The sequence below is a fragment of the Hippocampus zosterae genome, chromosome 11 (genome assembly GCF_025434085.1).
Source record: "Hippocampus zosterae strain Florida chromosome 11, ASM2543408v3, whole genome shotgun sequence".
In the NCBI taxonomy this organism is placed as follows: Eukaryota; Metazoa; Chordata; class Actinopteri; order Syngnathiformes; family Syngnathidae; genus Hippocampus; species Hippocampus zosterae.
Window position 1 is genome coordinate 4,072,473 of NC_067461.1, and position 19,345 is coordinate 4,091,817.

The 19,345-nt window shown below is 45.2% G+C and overlaps 1 protein-coding gene across 1 annotated transcript in view; it reads right to left on the minus strand.

The window, feature by feature from the left end:
* Positions 1-19,345, minus strand: part of adam12b (ADAM metallopeptidase domain 12b) — a 60,126-nt gene that overhangs the window by 40,345 nt on the left and 436 nt on the right. The window contains exons 2-3 of the mRNA XM_052080826.1: positions 10,323-10,435; positions 6,938-7,011 (exon numbers count right to left, since the gene is read on the minus strand). Of these exons, the coding sequence (XP_051936786.1) occupies positions 6,938-7,011; positions 10,323-10,435 (187 nt within the window). The remainder of the gene's footprint in view (positions 1-6,937; positions 7,012-10,322; positions 10,436-19,345) is intronic.

Here is a 19,345-nt window from a genome sequence, read left to right on the forward strand (position 1 = left end):
TCTAAAATTTAGTATTTTTTTCCCAATTTTTTTTAACTATTCAGAACTAACAAACCCACCCTAAAAATGAACTAAAACTAAAGGGGAACCAAAAAAAATTAAAAAAAAAAAACAAATGCAAAAAGAAATGAAATAAAAAAACTATCGGGAAAAAATCCCAAAATATTTTTACCTTGCTCTGGAGTTGCCATTTGCAGACCCTTGCTGTATAGAATATTTGCAAAATGATATGCACTCATAATACTTGGAAGGCAACCTTAACACACACACACAGATACAAAAAAGTTTTCAACTTCTTTCAGATGACTACTACCGCACTATTGCTCACATTCCATTCCAACAACTAACCTGTCCTCTTGGGGAAATCAGGATGGGGAACACCTTGCACCATTAAGCCCCACGCGCCAAGTCTCCCGTAAGATAATAGCGTACAATCTGTCGCTTGTTCGCCTCATTGCCCGGCAAAGATGACGGCGACGGAAACTTTTGCTCGCAGCTGATGTATCATTTTGGCACGAGGATGCGGGTGAACGATCTGTCGCTGACGCTAATGCGCCGGAACATGTGCCGTAAATGGCCGCCGGCTTCTGAGGAGATAATGTCAATTATCAGATGAGCCACAGGTAAAATGTCTTCATGCCATTAAAAAAAATTTAAAAAAATCGGAAGTGTCTGGAATATTTGAGGGAAATGGAGCGCGATAAAGTTTTATCGTGCACAGGCGCAGAGGCTAGTGGCTTTTAATGCTTTCTGGCTTTAAGATGTTGGAGGGTATGTGTCGCTACTTCGTCCATTGGAAGACACCTACAAATACATTTGGTTACATTTCTCACTTTCTAGCTCAATGAAATAATAATAATAATAAACATAATACAGTATTTTAATCAATGCTCTCGTTCTCTCTCTTACGCTTTATTCATTCATTCATCTTCCTAACCGCTTGATCCTCACTAGGGTCGCGGGGGGTGCTGGAGCCTATCCCAGCTGTCTCTGGGCAGTAGGCGGGGGACACCCTGAATCGGTTGCCAGCCAATCGCAGGGCACACAGAGACGAACAACCATTCACGCTCACACTCACACCTAGGGACAATTTAGAGCGTCCAATCAGCCTGCCTTGCATGTTTTTGGAATGTGGGAGGAAACCGGAGCACCCAGAGAAAACCCACGCAAGCCCGGGGAGAACATGCAAACTCCGCATAGGGAGGCCGGAGCTGGAATCGAACCCGGTACCTCTGCACTGTGAAGCCCACGTGCTAACCACTGGACTACCGGGCCGCCCTCTTACGCTTTATGTTTATTAAAAAAAAAAAGAAATCGGGTAATCATATGTCAGCCTGACTTTATATGACGTCTTCGAGTAAACGGGCTGCTATTAATTATGATGAGGAATCAAGTAAAGCGAGCGAGCCCGCGAGGTCAAAAGCGCCGGATCCGTCAGCCATGTCATGACGCGCGCTTACCCCCCCCCCCCCCACCCCCCCCCCTTTTTTTCCCCCGCGCCAGCAACAGCTGGTCCCGTTTTGGACATATGCTTCCTCTTACGTGCGCGTAAATACATCCGAGGAGGGTGTGCACACTTTTGCAAACATTAAAATGGACCCCGCATTGTAAAAAATTGAGATGAGAGTACGCTCCGAGATATGACTTGAGTTTATTAAAACCCTGACATCAACATTTTGTAGGACTATTTGGCGAGGGAGGGGGGGGGGGGGGGGCAGCAAGATGCTTCCTTGGCAACTCTCAAGAAAGATAGCACACACGAATGTCTGCATGCCGTCTTACACTCACTTGGGAATGCAAGGCGCACATTTTCGTATCTGGAGGGAAATCTTTGTCTGCAGAAAAAGGTAATATAATCCCTGGTGTGCCGCGCTCGGCAGAACGTGTTCCCCGTCTCGTGCCGATAAATGACAACGGGGATGATATTATGCCCCATCAACATCTGAAGCCCCGCACTCCGCCGCCCTCCAAAACACCACGGCGGCCCGGTGTAGTGGATTTTCTTCTCACCGGAGTAAATTTCAAGACGTGCAACCCCCGGCGCCTTGTGAAGGACTTTCAAAACGAGGCTGCGCTCCCATTTGCGGGTTCTTACTGGCTGTGATGTTAATAAAAAATAAAAATAAAAAATCATGCGACACCGCTCACGAGCATGCTATTAAGCGGGGTTTGCATGGCCGGAGTCAATGGAGAATACAGCGGACCCTAAAAGGCCGAGCGAAATCTGTCAAGGAATGCCGGACAACTGCACATTTGATCAGATTGAGTGACTAAACTGAACCCCGCCCCCCCCCCCCCCATTCATTAATTGCAGCAAATATGTTCAAGTTAGCACGTCGGGTTCACAGTGCAGAGGTACTGGGTTCGATTCCAGCTCCGGCCTCCCTGTGTGGAGTTTGCATGTTCTCCCCGGGCCTGCGTGGGTTTTCTCCGGGTGCTCCGGTTTCCTCCCACATTCCAAAAACATGCGTGGCAGGCTGATTGGACACTCTAAATTGTCCCTAGGTGTGAGTGTGAGTGCGAATGGTTGTTCGTTTCTGTGTGCCCTGCGATTGGCTGGCAACCGGGCCTGCGTGGGTTTTCTCCGGGTGCTCCGGTTTCCTCCCACATATCAAAAACATGCATGGCAGGCTGATTGGACGCTCTAAATTGTCCCAAGGTGTGAGTGTGAGTGCGGATGGTTGTTCGTTTCTGTGTGCCCTGCGATTGGCTGGCAACCGGGCCTGCGTGGGTTTTCTCCGGGTGCTCCGGTTTCCTCCCACATTCTAAAAACATGCATGGCAGGCTGATTGAACACTCGAAATTGTCCCTAGGTGTGAGTGTGGGCGTGCATGGTTGTTTGTCTCTGTGTGCCCTGCGATTGGCTGGCAACCGATTCAGGGTGTCCCCCGCCTACTGTCCGGAGACAGCTGGGATCGGCTCCAGCACCCCCCGCGACCCTAGTGAGGATCAAGCGGCTCGGAAGATGAATGAATGAATGCAATTTGTGAAAATCTAGAGAGAACAATTTTTGTGACGAATTTAAAGTAAAGCCTCACATGTTTGTGGTTTTGGCATTTTGTGATAGTGTTAGCGCCACCTGGTGGAATATTGGTGTTGTGAGGTCAACTTCAGGTGTCGAGTTTTTTTTTTTCATTAGCGTTCTTTTGTTGGAAGTCCCCCCGCATGCATCTTGCATGTCAAAAGGGAAAATGAAAGTATGATTCTGCTCCTGATGCCAAATTGCGTACGATGAAAAATGAAAACTTTGCTCCGCTCCAAAATAGTCAAACAAAAGGAGTCGAATTGTGCCCTGTGATCGACCGGCAAAGAGTCCAGGGTGCACCCGGCCTCTTGCCCAACATGAGCTGGAAATAACTTCAGCTCACCTCGTGACCTGAGGACAGGTGCAATAAAAAAAAAATAATAATAATAATAATAATTGTTGGATTGAGCTCTATGGTTCCAAATGGTGCCACAAAATGAGATAATTTCCCTAACGTCAGAGGAACTGCACACATCCGCCGACCGAGCCCCTATTCATTCCGCGACCTGAGCGTCCGCCGCATCAGCCGTGAGTCATCCGTCACCCGCCTGAGGCTGTCATGCATGCTGCCATTCCCATCCGCTCCGCTCGCCGCCGCCGGGCCAGATGTGTCCTGTGATATCTCTCCGCCCGTGCGGCCCACTCAGAACAGGTGGTCCGTGAACCTCAGCCAGTCTTAAATGACGGCACTGTGGGCGCACCTTCCGAAAAGTTCTTTTCAATGCTCGACTTGATGTCTGCATTTTTTTTCCCCGCCCACCTCGTTGCCGGGCTACAAAGCACGGCAGCCCGCCGAGCTGACACACGTCAGCGTGAATATATTAGCAGGTTATTTCGCCTGCGTTGTACGCGTTCAGTCTGCGTTGGAGTCCGACTTCCTCTGATCGGTTTGATAAGGATCGGCTATATCTTGTAGAGGTGTCAAAATTCATTGACAATCGATGATCAAATTCATCGACAGCTATTTGTGAAACAGTTTTTCTTGGCGCTACAAACAACAAAGTACCTGCAAGGAGAACACTGATGACATCATCATGTTTAACTCATTCACTCCCAAAGACGTTTCTAAACGTCTTTTCAGACTTGGTCCAGAATTGGCTGGTACTGATTTAGTTAAGAGTGAAAACCGTTTACAGGCTAAATCCGTTTTCTCCGCCTCAGACGTGAGCTTCAAATGCACGCCGCCACGATCAAGCCCTCGCCATCCTTCTCTGTCCTTACGGCAACCCGGTTTGGGGCTTTTTAAGACGAGGGCTCCACGCATTCACCGCAGCTCGGACTGACCTCGTGCAGAAAAAAAAACCCAACAACAACAAAAAAAAAATCCACCTCGCTTCCCATTGAGAACATTTCCTTTCATTCTTCTGCGGCAGGAAAGAAATGAGGAAAAAGCAACATGGCGGCGACATCATTATGTTACTGACAGAAATCCCCATAGCAACATCCTCTTGTGTGTTTTCAAAGGGAAAGAAGATGCGCGCGCCGTATGAAAGCGCTCGGGCTTGACAATGCCAACAAATCACCCGGTGTGCGCGTTATCTCGTCTGCAGCAACTTCATTCATTACAAAAAAAAATAAAAATAAGTAAAATATCAAATAGAAGGGCTAGATAAACGGTGTAAATTTTTCTCTTTTATGTCTGGGATGTTGAAGTGGCATTTGTCTTTCTGTTGGTTGTTTAACTCAACAATTGCCGCTTCCCGTGTTCCTCCGTTTTGAATTGGTGGTCCTTCCCGACCCGTTTGTCGATCTATAGCCAGGTTGTCCTTATCTCTCGCACCCGCATCCCAGATTGAGCCGAGCGCTTCGCCAGGCAACCTCACAAAGGCACCGTGCTGGACTTTGATGGCTCGCGCGTTGGTGCCAACGCACGGGGTGTTGATGCCAAGACGTTTTTGTTTTCCCGTCATGAGCTCGGTCGGGTTGAGCAAAAGGGAAAATCTGACCATTCAAAACGTAACGTAAGGCGAATTGCGACGATATCGTTGTTTGTGTTGGCCACACATCATGAGATGATTTTGGTCACTTTAGAGCGCCTCATTGTCAAGGCGCGTTAAAGTCACGTGACGACCCGGTGGGATAAATTCCAGCCACGCGGGGGGCTTTAAGTGGATCCATTTTTTAGGTCTGAAATGTCGAGTCACGCCAGAATATGACAAAGACGCTTAACGAAATAAGCGTCCATTGTTCCGGGCGGCGGCGGTGGAGTTTGATTGACAGTTGACGGTCGAGCGGTCATGTCAACGTTTCATACCAAAAGAGCGGGCTTGATGCTTGATGATTTTGAAGCCTCATTTGACATCTCTGAGCATTATTTGAATCATTCCAATCGGACAGGGTTGTTAAGATCGCTCCTCTCGGCGGCGTGTCAAATTTAAAAGATATTTATTTTCACTTGACGGGGTGTGGAAAGCGTACCGTCATTATTTTTGATCCTTTCGGGCATTTGCCTCACACCTGTTATTTTGGAATTGCACAAAACTGAACCAGATGTGCAATGCGATGATATTTGCTCGTCGGAAGATCCAAATTAGAAGTGCGAACACTAAAAGGATCCAAAAAAAACTTTTTTCGGCTAAAAACGCCTTAATATACAGTACATGGTCGTTTTTGTCGGCTAAAAATTTCGTCCAAAAACGCCTTACTATACATGGTCGGTTTTTTTTTCCGGCTAAAAACGCCTTACTATACATGGTCGTTTTTGTCAGCTAAAAATTTCGTCCAAAAACGCCTTACTATACATGGTCGTTTTTTTTTCCGGCTAAAAACGCCTTACTATACATGGTCGTTTTTGTCGGCTAAAAATTTCGTCCCAAAACGCCTTACTATACATGGTCGGTTTTTTTTTCCGGCTAAAAACGCCTTACTATACATGGTCGTTTTTGTCAGCTAAAAATTTCGTCCAAAAACGCCTTACTATACATGGTCGGTTTTTTTTCCGGCTAAAAACGCCTTACTATACATGGTCGTTTTTTTTTTCCCGGCTAAAAACGCCTTATTATACATGGTCGTTTTTGTCGGCTAAAAATTTCATTCAAAAACGCCTTACGATACATGGTCGTTTTTTTTTCCCGGCTAAAAACGCCTTACTATACATGGTCGTTTTTGTCGGCTAAAAATTTCGTCCAAAAACGCCTTACTATACATGGTCGTTTTTTTTTTCCCGGCTAAAAACGCCTTACTATACATGGTCGTTTTTGTCAGCTAAAAATTTCGTCCAAAAACGCCTTACTATACATGGTCGTTTTTTTCAGCTAAAAATTTCTTACGATACATGGCCGTTTTTTTCGGCTAAAAACGCCTTACTATACATGGTCGTTATAGTTATTGTTATATCGTTATGCGCCGTTAGAGCGCCGCTCCGTTGGAATAAGAACCCCTTGGCAGAAAGAAGACTCGCCGAGTCAGCAATGGCATCACGCTTTGGAGAGCGTAACTCTCCCCTGACGTGCAAGCTGGCCCTTTGCACCCCCCCGCCCGCGCCCCCTTACCTCACCCTTCGCCCCACCCCGGTCTATCGCCATATTTATGAACTCGGCACGATCCCCGTCTCCTCGTTATTCTCGGCGGTCCGGAGGGGAGCGATGAGAACAGAGAGAGGCGATGCGAGGGGGGAGGGGGGGGTAGAGAGAGAAAACAAGCTCGTCCTCAAGTGTTTCTCCTCCGCTGCCTTCTTCATTGCCTTTCATCTCTTTTTTTGGCCCTTCAGAGAAAGTGAACTTTGAAAAGGGCAAAACCGCGAGGGGATATATTATTTTCTCCCCCCGCCCCCCCTCCCTTTTTAATTCACTCAATCATAGTCCAAACTTGTATGACTTCTCCATTCTTGCATGGCGAGAGCAGCCCATTCATCCGTTTGCGATTAAAAATGTGATGCGTCTCGTGTCCGCGAGGAGTCGCGTGAAAACTCACTCGTTTTTCTCCAGCAGCAAGACGAGCTGTTGGCCTTCGGCGCGGACCAGCAGGCGCAGTGACGGCGGATAACCCTGGAACAGGGAGGGGATGTGGGGGTTGGGGGGGGGAGAAAGGGGGTGAATGAACGGCAGGGACGATGGCAACCTGATCCAACCCCATCCTGCCTTCAACTCAAAAAGCAAAGCAGGATGCGAAGACGCACAATGGAGACGGCGGGGAAACGGAAGGCCGCTTCTGCATCATCCGTTTCCCGTGAGCTCGGACAAAAGTATTGGGACAGGAAGTGAATGTGGGAGAACGTCTCGAGTTGGTGCTCAGATGGCGCTTGGTCAATTTCACATTTTCAAGATCATTGATTCGTCTGTACGTGGTCTGTTTTTCTTTATTTTTTAAATAAATGAAAATAAAAAAAATAATAAAAATAACACTAATCGAAAAAAGCATTTATTTTTTAAACCCAAATTGGGTCGTTCTTTACTCATTTTAGGTGAATTTCAACCCGGTGGTTTTGAGGGTGTAGGGCGCTTTTCTTAAAAATGGACGAATACTTTTTGTTTTGTCTTGCATCACTCACGGTTCTGAGAATTTTGTAAAGACGTTTTATTGATGCAGCGTTTTGGTAACTCAAGCAATACGCGTTTTTTTTTTAAATTTCCTGAATTTTTAATGGTTTTAATGAGGTGATGATTCATTTTTTTTTAAATTAGCTGAGAGTGACTCTACGGAAGCTGAGCTGGTTGCAGGCAAGTCGTGCACTCCGTCTGAGATAGCAATCGTTAGCTTTCGAATTGAAAAAAGGGTCACCTTCTCCTCTCTCAACTCATTCACTCCCAATGACGTTTTTAACCGTCTTTTCTTGGTCTAGAATTGGCCCGTACCGAATGAGTTAAAAGGCGTCCAGCAGTGGTTCAACCTTTCTGATCTAATTAAAAACCAAACGCCTAATCAACCCCATCGGGCCTAAAGTTGCACCCCGCTCTGCTTTTCCAGAGTAGCTGATAAGTGGGGGTATAATTAACAACCCTTCTCCGCCTTCACCGGGCAGGTGACCGACTTTTTTTGCGTGGAACAACCGAGTAGGAACGGGAAGCTCGCCACAACAGGAAAAATGTCTAATGAGTTGTCAACACCTACGCATGAGCGTTTCTGCCTGGAGGCTCTTTCTAAGAAGCATTTTGATAGATGCGTTTTCTTTTCCGTAGCGCTGCAAAAGGTCTGCTTGGCAGCGCATATGGAAAGCGTTTGTCAATCGCGGGCCGTGACTCCGCAAAGACGAGAAAGGTTGGAAAACTGGTGGCATCTACATTTCCAACTCGGATGATATTAGAAAGGCGAGGTAAGACATTCTCAAGGGCCGAACAATCACGGTATGGATCGTGTATATTATACAGCGAGAGCTCGCTCACTCTCTCTCTCTCTATCTCTCCCCCATTAATTTCTGAATGTGTCCTTTGTTATAATAAATCAATCAGCAAGTTCCTGCTTGAAGTGTTTCCTTGCCTTGTGCTGGGCTCCGTGACTCCGTCATTCATTTTTAAGGACACACCAAACAACCGAACGGCGCATTTGAACAATGGTCTGAATTTGGCTGGAGTTGAAGCAGTGCGTGGGTTCTGACGGTACCCACGATCAAGTACAGCAATTTTGGTGCTCTGCAGTTCTTGATCTTGGTTTTGTACAATCAACCCCCCCCCCCCAAAAAAAAGCAATGTAACACTTTTAAAGGATCCACAATGACGTCCCTTTTGTGTATTCTGCTTGTAGTCTCCTTGGCAGAGTAAAAGCGAGATGAATTTGAATATAAACAAACCGACAAAAATAATTGGGTGGGGGGCGGGGGGGCGCTCCGTCTAGAAATGAAGCCCGTCATCAAAATTGAGCGATGACTCACAAGTGCTCTTCTGTCATCTTGAAACAGTCTAAATGGATGCACATGCGGCCATAAAACAAGCGCCTTGACATTAAATTAGAATTCGAACACGTGTTGGATTCTTGGTTTTTGTGGCGCGGCAGCATGACTCGAACAAATGCTGTGGTTTGAGGGCAAGTTTTTTTTTTTTTAAAAAGCTGCGGACACTCTGTTCTGGTGTATTCTTGGCAGCGATAAAACATTAGAAATGAAAATCAGTTCTACTTTTACAGATGCTATTAAATACATCTTGTTTTTGTTAACTATTGATGGTTTCTCTAATTGCGACGTAACACCGGTAGTGTTCAGAAGTGGACTGAGTCAGGTAACTCCCTTGCTATCAAATTCCCGGGCTGCCACTGCATCTTGATACGTTTCTTGATCGTAGAAAGTTGCAGGGCTCCCACTAATCTTATGAAAACGGATCAAAAGTTTGATCAAAATCATGTGCTTAAAAAACACAGGAAAATGCCATTAATTAATTTCAAATTAATAGTTAACTATTCAATTAATTATTGTTATCATACAAATTATTCAATTTAATTATTTATATTAATTACTATTCATCATTCATTCATCTTCCGAGCCGCTTGATCCTCACTAGGGTCGCGGGGGGGGTGCTGGAGCCTATCCCAGCTGTCTTTGGGCAGTAGGCGGGGGACATCCTGAATCGGTTGCCAGCCAATCGCAGGGCACACAGAAACGAACAAACATTCGCACTCACAATCACACCTAGGGACAATTTTAGAGTGTTCAATCAGCCTGCCACGCATGTTTTTGGAATGTGGGAGGAAACCGGAGCACCCGGAGAAAACCCACGCAGGCCCGGGGAGAACATGCAAACTCCACACAGGGAGGCCGGAGCTGGAATCGAACCCGGTACCTCTGCACTGTGAAGCCCACGTGCTAACCACTGGACTACCGGGCCGCCCTCCATTTAATTATTTATATTAATTACTATATTATTCGAATTAATAATCAATTAATAATTCTTAATAATTAGGAATAATTAATACACATTGTGATCGTTTCAAGTGCTCTCCGTTCACTTTTGATGTAATGGACTATTGCATCTTCTTATTCGGATGTGTAGGTTTTTTTTTTTAAGACAACCAAACCTTCTTCACCTTCTTTCAACCTTCTTCACGAACGTACGAACTGACAACAGTAGGAGCCAAATGCTTTTCTTGCCCGCAGCGGTGGCACTGCCGTCCGTGTCAGCCGAGGACGACGCAGTCGCGACAAACTGGAAAGTGACGGGAGTGACACTTTTCATTCCGAAAATGTGAACAATAACGCAGCCGAAACTGTGAAACTATATTCAATCTTCTTATGAATATATATCATGTGGAAGGTTTGCCATGGCCCCACGCCAAATGACGAAATCCCCCCCCTGCTGATCGACCTTTGTGAAGATCTACCGAGTGTTGTTCAGAGTGAGGGCTTCGTCGGAATGGCCTTGCGAGTACCTACCCCTCGCTCCAGTCGGCCGAGGGGTCCGCTGTGTCGGCCCGTAAGCAGCAACGGTACGGTGGTCTCGCGGCGTTCTGCTGGAGTCGGCCGCTCGGCCTTGGCAGAGGCACTTCCTGATCGACACAAAGCGACAACACATGATGTTTAAAAGACGACGAGACAAAATCTCACGCGTTACCTGGACACGCTACACATCCAGATAATCGGGACAAATGTGAACATTTTCGCCTCAAAATTCAGCAAATTTGATCATGGGATGTCGCGGTAGCAATTAGCTTTTGCTATGGGGTGATGAATGTGATCAGGTGATTCGATATTCATGGTGACAAGAGAGAAAACTATGGCCTTGCAACTTCAATGAGTTTTGCCACCATTCGAAGGGTATTTGAGGTCATGCGATGAGCATTCATTCATTCATTCATCTTCCGAGCCGCTTGATCCTCACGAGGGTCGCGGGGGGTGCTGGAGCCTATCCCAGCTGTCTTCGGGCAGTAGGCAGAGGACACCCTGAATCGGTTGCCAGCCAATCGCAGGGCACACAGAAACGAACAACCATCCACACTCACACTCACACCTAGGGACAATTTAGAGTGTTCAATCAGCCTGCCATGCATATTTTTGGAATGTGGGAGGAAACCGGAGCACCCGGAGAAAACCCACGCAGGCCCGGAGAGAACATGCAAACTCCACACAGGGAGGCCGGAGCTGGAATCGAACCCGGTACCTCCGCACTGTGAGCGGTGAGCATTAAAAATAAATAAATAAATGAATAAAATATGCGTCTGAAGTCACGCAAAAACTCTTGACTCATGGCAAGATGTCATTTGAGACCACGCGAGCTTGGTTACCACAACAAATTAAATTCATGAGCGGGGGGCTGGGTAGAGTAGCCGAAGACTGCTTACTTTAGAATGTCATGACTCAAGAAAAAGTCAAAACTCGTCCTTCAAAAAAAACAAAACAAAAAAAAAAATTACGAGTGAGACTATTCAGTAGGGAGGGGAAATAATTCATTATTTTTAACGAATGTGTAAATTCAGACCCAACCAAAAAAAAAAAATTCCGCCAAAAAAAAAAAAAAACAACAACAATTCAACAATCACAACTTAAATCTCGATGACAAATCACAAATGAAGGCAGATTCAGCCACCACCAAAAGTCTTAAAATAACTTTTTTGCGCACTCGCGAAACAGGACCAGTTCAAAGTTTTGTTCTTGTAGGCTGAAATGTGGACATTTTTAGGCAGGCGGCGATGCAACACAAGACACAGATGATGTTTTTTTTTTTTTTTGAAATGCATCGGGGAAACATGGTTTCGATATCAGGGATGCTTAACGGGAAAAATAACAGTTTGAAAAGCGCGCACGCGTGCGCTCAAATGAGTGCCCGATGTCAAACGTTGCCGTCGCGTTCAGCGGGGTTGGTGATGTCACAGAAGCGCCTCTGACAACCTCAAAATATCAAAAAAAAAAAAATAGAAGTGTTGCTTTGTAACAAAAATACTCAAGTCAAAGGGAAAACGTAGCTCACTCTGACACTTTGAATTTGTTCCAAATATTACGAAAACCTAAGTGAGTACAACCAAACCACCTTTAAGTCAAGGGTTCCGCTGTCTAAAAAAAGAAGAGATGAAATGCATCCGTTTTGGGGATTTCTCATCGCATCTCGTCGGAGCTTTGAAGCTCTACCGTTTTATTCTCTCTACAAACGTCAATCAAAACCGAGCCCCCCCCCCCGTTACCCAGCTTCTTGTATTGGATCTCATCCGACAGACGGCGCAGGTGAACCTCACAAAGCGGCTCCTCGCGAGTCAATCTTGGAACCTCTGGCCCCCGTCGCAAATTGGGCTATTTGAGTTGAGTGAAAAAAAAAAAAAAGATGGGGAAAAATGTTTCCCCCCCCCCGGAGATACTCGGCATCACAGCGGGACACAGCAACCGGATCACAATCGCATCAATAATACATGCGCACTGTTTACTGTGTGAAAAAAAAACTCCGCCTTTTAGAAAACGGGCACAGGGGATGGGGAAAAAAAATTCCCCCTTCCGCGTGATCAGATGGAGGCCTTTAAATGCGTTTCCCCCCCATCGCTATTAATGAGGTCACATGAGCAAGCTGTAAATACGGCGTGCGTGCGATGAAACGTAATAAGACAAAAAAATCAAGGCGAATGTGGGAAAACGTATTCCCGCCGCGGTCTTCTAGTTCTCCTCCCACACACAACGGGAGGAGAGGCTGAGGAAGGAGGAGGAAAACGGCGGCGGCGGGATTTTCGGGGTGCCGCAACAAAAAAAAACGACAACTCACTCCCGTGGCCCGTTTTTGACGGTCCCTCGGGACGCAAGCGTACAGCGTCTTGTGGGAACGTGTGGCAAGGCAAGAGGGGAAAACGAAGGGGTGGCACCCGGAGTTCAGTGGTGCATACTCCTGCCTTGGCACATACAATGTTTACCATCCCACTCCCTCCCCAGGGGGGTCACGTCTTCATTTATAGCCGGGATACGTCCGTAAATAAAAGTCTGTCGTTGCTCTTTGAAGACGAGTCGAGACTGCATTTCCGTCAACTTCAAACGCTGGAAATGAGCGGCGTGCGTTGATGCGTAAAAACAAGCGGGTGCGACGTGTCGGATTGTTGCTTTAGAAATGGATCAGGGCGACCTCCGATAAACGCTGCGGTTTGAAGGCTAATCAAAAAATTAAGGAAAGATTTGTAATTTACGTCATATATTAACAACGGGACTCGCCTATGCACCCGGGAAAGTCGTGCAACTTATATAGCTGCGCGTCCGTCCTTTTTCTGTCACTCTTGTTTTAATGACGGTCGAGGGTGAGGTGGAATCTATCCCAGATGTGCCTTCCGATCGAAAAACATTTTCATTTAATTCGAGAGTGACGTCGCAGTCAACAGGAGGAGAGACCGGCTGAGCGATCTCAATAGTGCAAATAAGACTACGAGCAAGCTTGCGACGGCGACAACTGTTGTCCCTGCACACCGTCCAAACCAAACCAAGAAACTAAGTGCAGTGTGAAAAGGGCTTTAGTTTTACTACTGTACTGCAGCATTCATTTTAAATTCTTGATTCCATTGAGAAAATATCCTACCATGTCAAAGCGCACTGTCGAGTTGGACCACGGCTGATAATAAACAGATTATACCTTAAACGGGTTCTCGAGAGTCGACGGTAGACCAAAGAAAAAAACAAAAAAAACAATAACGGCAATTTTCCAATTTCTGATTTCGGAGGAAAACAAATGCAGCGAAGAGAATGATGAAAGAGCTCAACACACAAATGGTTTCACAATGTCAACTTTCGACAATGGAGACTTTGTAGAGCATTCAAAGCAATTGTGGACCGCACATTAATCTTCACGTCAAATCAAGTTGTGTTAGCAGGAAGGACCTTTTATGGAAAAAGTGCCCTTGTACCTCCACCAAGGCAAAACATTTCCTTTCGATTACTTCTCATCCATCAACTCCCTCCGTTTTTATTTCCCAAGTGACAACACATCAATAGAATTAGAGGAGAAGTTGAGAAGGTGCTAGCCCCCGCCCCCACTTCGACGGGACCCCCAGCACCACCCCTTCCCCCGAACCGTTAACCTTTAAGACGGAATGCCTCGTCGTAATAAGAGGTTTTATCCAGTGTCATCCCGAGGGAGCGAGCGGTCGAGGAGTCAATTCCAGTCTTGTCTCACACAGATTTGAGGCTGATGGGAATTTAGCGGGGGGGATTTAGGGATTAGCGGGAATTTATTACACATGTTGGGTCACCTCCCAGTCAGTGGTGATGGCTTGACAACCTCCCAATGTCACGTTTTTTTGTTGTTGTTGTTGTTGTTTTTTTGTTTGCTTGCTTTTACTTGTTCTTCCAAAAAAAAAAAAAAAAAAAACTTGCATATTCCATAAAAAGCACAAACATAAATACATATTTTCATGCTCAGATGTATGAAGCAGGGCGGCCCGGTAGTCCAGTGGTTAGCACGTCGGCTTCACAGTGCGGAGGTACCGGGTTCGATTCCAGCTCCGGCCTCCCTGTGTGGAGTTTGCATGTTCTCCCCGGGCCTGCGTGGGTTTTCTCCGGGTGCTCCGGTTTCCTCCCACATTCCAAAAAGATGCGTGGCAGGCTGATTGAACACTCGAAATTGTCCCTAGGTGTGAGTGCGAATGGTTGTTCGTTTCTGTGTGCCCTGCGATTGGCTGGCAACCGATTCAGGGTGTCCCCCGCCTACTGCCCAAAGACAGCTAGGATATGCTCCAGCACCCCCCGCGACCCTAGTGAGGATCAAGCGGCTCGGAAGATGAATGAATGAATGTATGAAGCACTTTTCGTCACTCCGTTTCCTTACTCGGGCAACCTAATTAACGAAGGGATGGAATGAAGAACATAATAATGAAAAGGTGAGATGATGTCGGATAATCAGCAAAAGGAACAAAACAAATGCGGGCCGCGGAAACCTATTGGCCCAGATTTTATGAATTAATCAATGCGTTTGTTCTGAAATCGTGATCCAAATGTCAAGGGGTGGGCATGAATTTCGATTGTCTGAGCTTCACCAGAGGCAAAAGCAAATCAGAAAAAGTAAAAGAAAAAAATATATAGATTTGAAACGAGTCCCGCTGCAATGTAAAAAGTCAAAGGTTGCAGTCAATATTGTGGCACTCCAGTCCTATAGGTGGCAGTAGTGCATTATAAGCGGGTTGCTAACTGCCCAACAACGCAGAGCGAAGGCAAATGATATTTCTATTTTCCGAGTTCCCACGCAAACCTCTTCCAAGGACGACTACTCCGCATTTACGATCACTCTGGATGATCTGCAACGATCCACAGCTCAGGTGGGGGAAATCTGTCCGAAAATCAGGCGCAGACCGAACAAATCTGGCCTTTACGACTAAAAGTCAGGTAAAATCTTTAACTACGATTACAACCTAACCTTGTGCTGTGCAATTCAAGTTTAGTTCATAATTTGAAACATTACACAGGGGCTTACATCTTTTGAAGTAGTTTTTGCGTACCGTATTTTCCGGATTATAAATCACAGTTTGTTTCATAGTTTGGCCGGGGGGTGCGATTTATACCCTTAAGCGATTTTATTATGTTCCACATTAAACCGCAAGAGGGCGCTCTAAGCCTGTGTTGATACGTCGACAATGACTCTGACACAAGTAACGTAATTTGGAGAGGCACTGATGGTTTGGTATACTTGCTAGCGTGTTCTTTATGCCGTCGCTATCCGAATAACTCTTAAGTTACGTGAACATACCAATCACGTTTTCAGTTCGTTGTTTACGACTCATGTAACGTTAGCATCTCGTACACTTGTTCAGCCTGTTGTTTCAGTTCGTTGTTTACGACTCATGTAACGTTAGCATATCGTACACTTGTTCAGCCTGTTGTTTCAGTTCGTTGTTTACGACTCGTGTAACGTTAGCATCTCGTACACTTGTTCAGCCTGTTGTTAGGCCTGCGTTGATACGTCGACGATGAGTCTGACATGAGCAACGTAATTTGGAGAGGCACTGATGGTTTGGTATACTTGCTAGCGTGCTCTTTATGCCGTCGCTATCCGAATAGCTCTTAAGTTACGTGAACATACCAATCGCGTTTTCAGTTCGTTGTTTACGACTCATGTAACGTTAGCATATCGTACACATGTTCACCCTGTTGTTCTCCATTTTATTTTAAATTGCCTTTAAAGATGTCATGTCTGTTTTTGGTGTTGGATTTTATCAAATAGATATCTCCCAAAAATGTGATTTATACTCCAGTGCGACCCACCTGTTTTTTTTTCTTTTTTATCATGCATTTTATGGTTGGTTGGTGTGACTGACACTCCGGAGTGACTTATAAATACGGTCATTCATCCAAGACACAAACAAAAACCGAGTGTGGGTTATTACATACTTAATGGGGATCGGTACCTGCCTTCAGCACCTGTCTGAACCCGATCAAGGAATTGTAACAACACAACCATCAATCAAACACTCCACGGGAGAAGGCTGCGTTGTCTTGTCTACCGGATGGGTTTAATACTTGTGACATGTGGAAAGGATCCTTCCAGACGGATCAGCGTGTATGACACGGCCAGGCCGACATCTGGTAACGTCGGCGTATCCGTGGCGTGTCTTCCGAGGATGTCGCCGAATCGCGCCGCGAGGCCAACCGAGGCCTCACAGAAGACGACAAACAAGTCAATGGCAGCCTGATCTCAAAATATCAAACGGCGTGGCGGCTATTCGTCAGTGAGACGCACGATTTCCATTTCTGGCAGAAAAAAAAAAAAAAAAAAAAAAAAGCACTGAGAGGTGTTTCGCGCCCCCACGGGGAAGATGCGAGAAAGAGAGAGGGATGTCTCGCTCTGGCTTTGTTTGGCCAACACGGACGTGCTAATCTTTCTAATGAATGCCGTCTCTCGCTGACACCGAGACCAGGCGAGAGCCACAAATCCAAACCAGGTCATTTGGTCATCGGGCTAATTATTTATTGAGCTTTCTTTGCGCAAATATGAGAAGAGAATCCTCCCCCCTGACAAGCGGTTGACATGCACGAGGAGAGACGTGCCGAGCGATTCATCATCGTGGAAAAATACAAGATGTGAAATTATTTGGACTGCTGTTTTCATCGCCGGCGCTGATAAAAACTTGATTTACACACATTTTATTTTCCTCCTAGGCTAGTAATAAATGTTAGATTGACTCTTAGTCATCCAACAAATACAGGACAATATTTTTTTTTCATACGCGGGGGCAATTATCTTGATTTAATCACTACAGACAGTTTCATGGACGATACATTACTGCGCAAAAGTCTAAGGTCACCGCTCGATTTCGTTGTTTCAACGCTGCTGTAATGATCGTGCATAACTTGTACGTCAGCCGGTAGAGTGCAAACCTCCGCCGAGGCCCAACTGTTCACAAAAATGGAACAAAAGTGTCAAATTTGTGTTTGTTTTCGACCCTGATGTAGAGTCGTTATAAAAAAAAAATGGATGGATGAATGGTTTCATTGCTAAATCAAGTTCTCAACTCTGTCCAGGTAGGCGTGCCGAAGCGATGTACGCTCTGATGTTTTCTTGACTCCGTGTCGGGCGTTCTGCCATTTTTGGGCGACTGAACTACTAAACTGAGCTCGGCCTGGATTTGGGCACGAATCAGTCAGCGCGTGGCAGAATCCCAACGTTGGCTCTCGTTGCAAATCTGACTTGCTCATCTGGCAACTGCTTGGACACAGACCACTAAGTTCCTGTCTCTGCTTGTAAACACACTTTTTTTTTTTTTTTAGGTTTGGTTACATTGTCAAATAAGGTCAAAAGAGTTATCTATTTTTCCCCCCCACACAGAGATCATACATTGGATCTCATTAGTACCTAATATTGTGGCTTAGGTGGAAATGGGAAGAACGCCATGACAAACAATCCACAGAGGCAGCGGAGTCGATACCCCGCTGATATCAAAGAGAAGCCTCGTGCTGCCCTACTTCGCACTATTTTTACTACACGCTGCATTCACACTTGGATCAACTCCTCCTGTGAGTGAAAGTTTTAACGACTCCGCTGAGATGATGATGTGAGTGCTAAACATCTGGATAGCATTCTTGACAATGTTGGGTGATAAAAGAAATACATTGAAATCAAGAGCAATGATCGATATGGGTCTGACACAACAAAGGCCACCCAGAAAAATCTGCCAGGATATTATGAACGGCTCTAAGGTAGAGGAATATTTGTACACCACTGCAAACTGCAACCACAACAATAACAAAACAAAACAAAAAAAAAACACACACACAGTGGTGCCTTGGGATCTGAGTAGTCCAACCTGAAACATGAGATCCTAGTGCGTCAACTCATGTCACAAGAGCAGTATTTTGGCAATTCAAGTGAACAAGTCTTTAAAAAATAAAAATAAAATAGGTCACAAGCTGTTCCATGCACCTCCTAGTTGAAGTTTACTGTCAAACTAAATGTCAAAGACAATTGCAATTGATGCAAAACTATCACGTACAGGCCTTCAGTCCGACAACCTAAAGCTAACGATAACACGATGGAAAAGTGTATAATGGTTATACGGTATAACACTTTAAGTGACTGATATTTTAAAACAAACAACACATTTAATATCTAATAGAACAGTAATCTGTCATACATTCTTTATCCTCTGCGAGGAGCTGAGCTGTTCAAACCCTACAGACGTTTTTGTGCAGTACACTAGATCTGATTTCTGCCCCCTGGTGGCCAAGATGGGCAGCACATAGGCCATTCAATTGATGTTATGTATGACAAAAACTGTTTCTTTTTCATTCAATTTGTTATTCCTGTATGTTTTTAAACAGTAACAGTACAATATTATAGTGATATTTTCTTCATTAAAACACATATCAACAATTTTATTTATTTAGTCTGAAACAGATGACATTTTCAATCACTTTAGCAGGGAAAGAGGCTTTGAGTTACGGGAATAATTTAAGATTGTACAATTTAATTATATTGTAAAACAAAATTTAACACTGTTATGCATTTAAATGCATATTTGGGGACGCAGCTCTCGTATTGGGGTGCTATACTCTATAATTATGTCTCTTTGTTCGTTTAAATTCATTCATTCATTCATTCATCTTCAGAACCGCTTGATCCTCACTAAGGTCGCGGGGTTAGTTTAAATTAATTAAATTAAATGATTTTGCACTTCATCGAGCTGTTGAAGGTATGTGCGTCTTTTTATTACATTTCTTAATCAGTTTTGTGTTCAGGAAAACATTTCACACAGAGTAGGTCAATTTGGAGAGAAAATGGGGCGAGTTCATCATTATTTCAACACATCACCGTTCGTGTCCGTTTTGGTTGGTGGTTTGCCATGAGATTTCGCATGAAACAACACTCATATAAATATCCCCTCCACTCTATATCAGCATTTTCGGGAATATATCATTTATTGATGAGGAAAAAGACCATAAAACAAAGAATCAATAAATGGCGGCACAATATGTGAATGAAGGGCTCTGGCAGGTATGCTGCTTTCACTTAC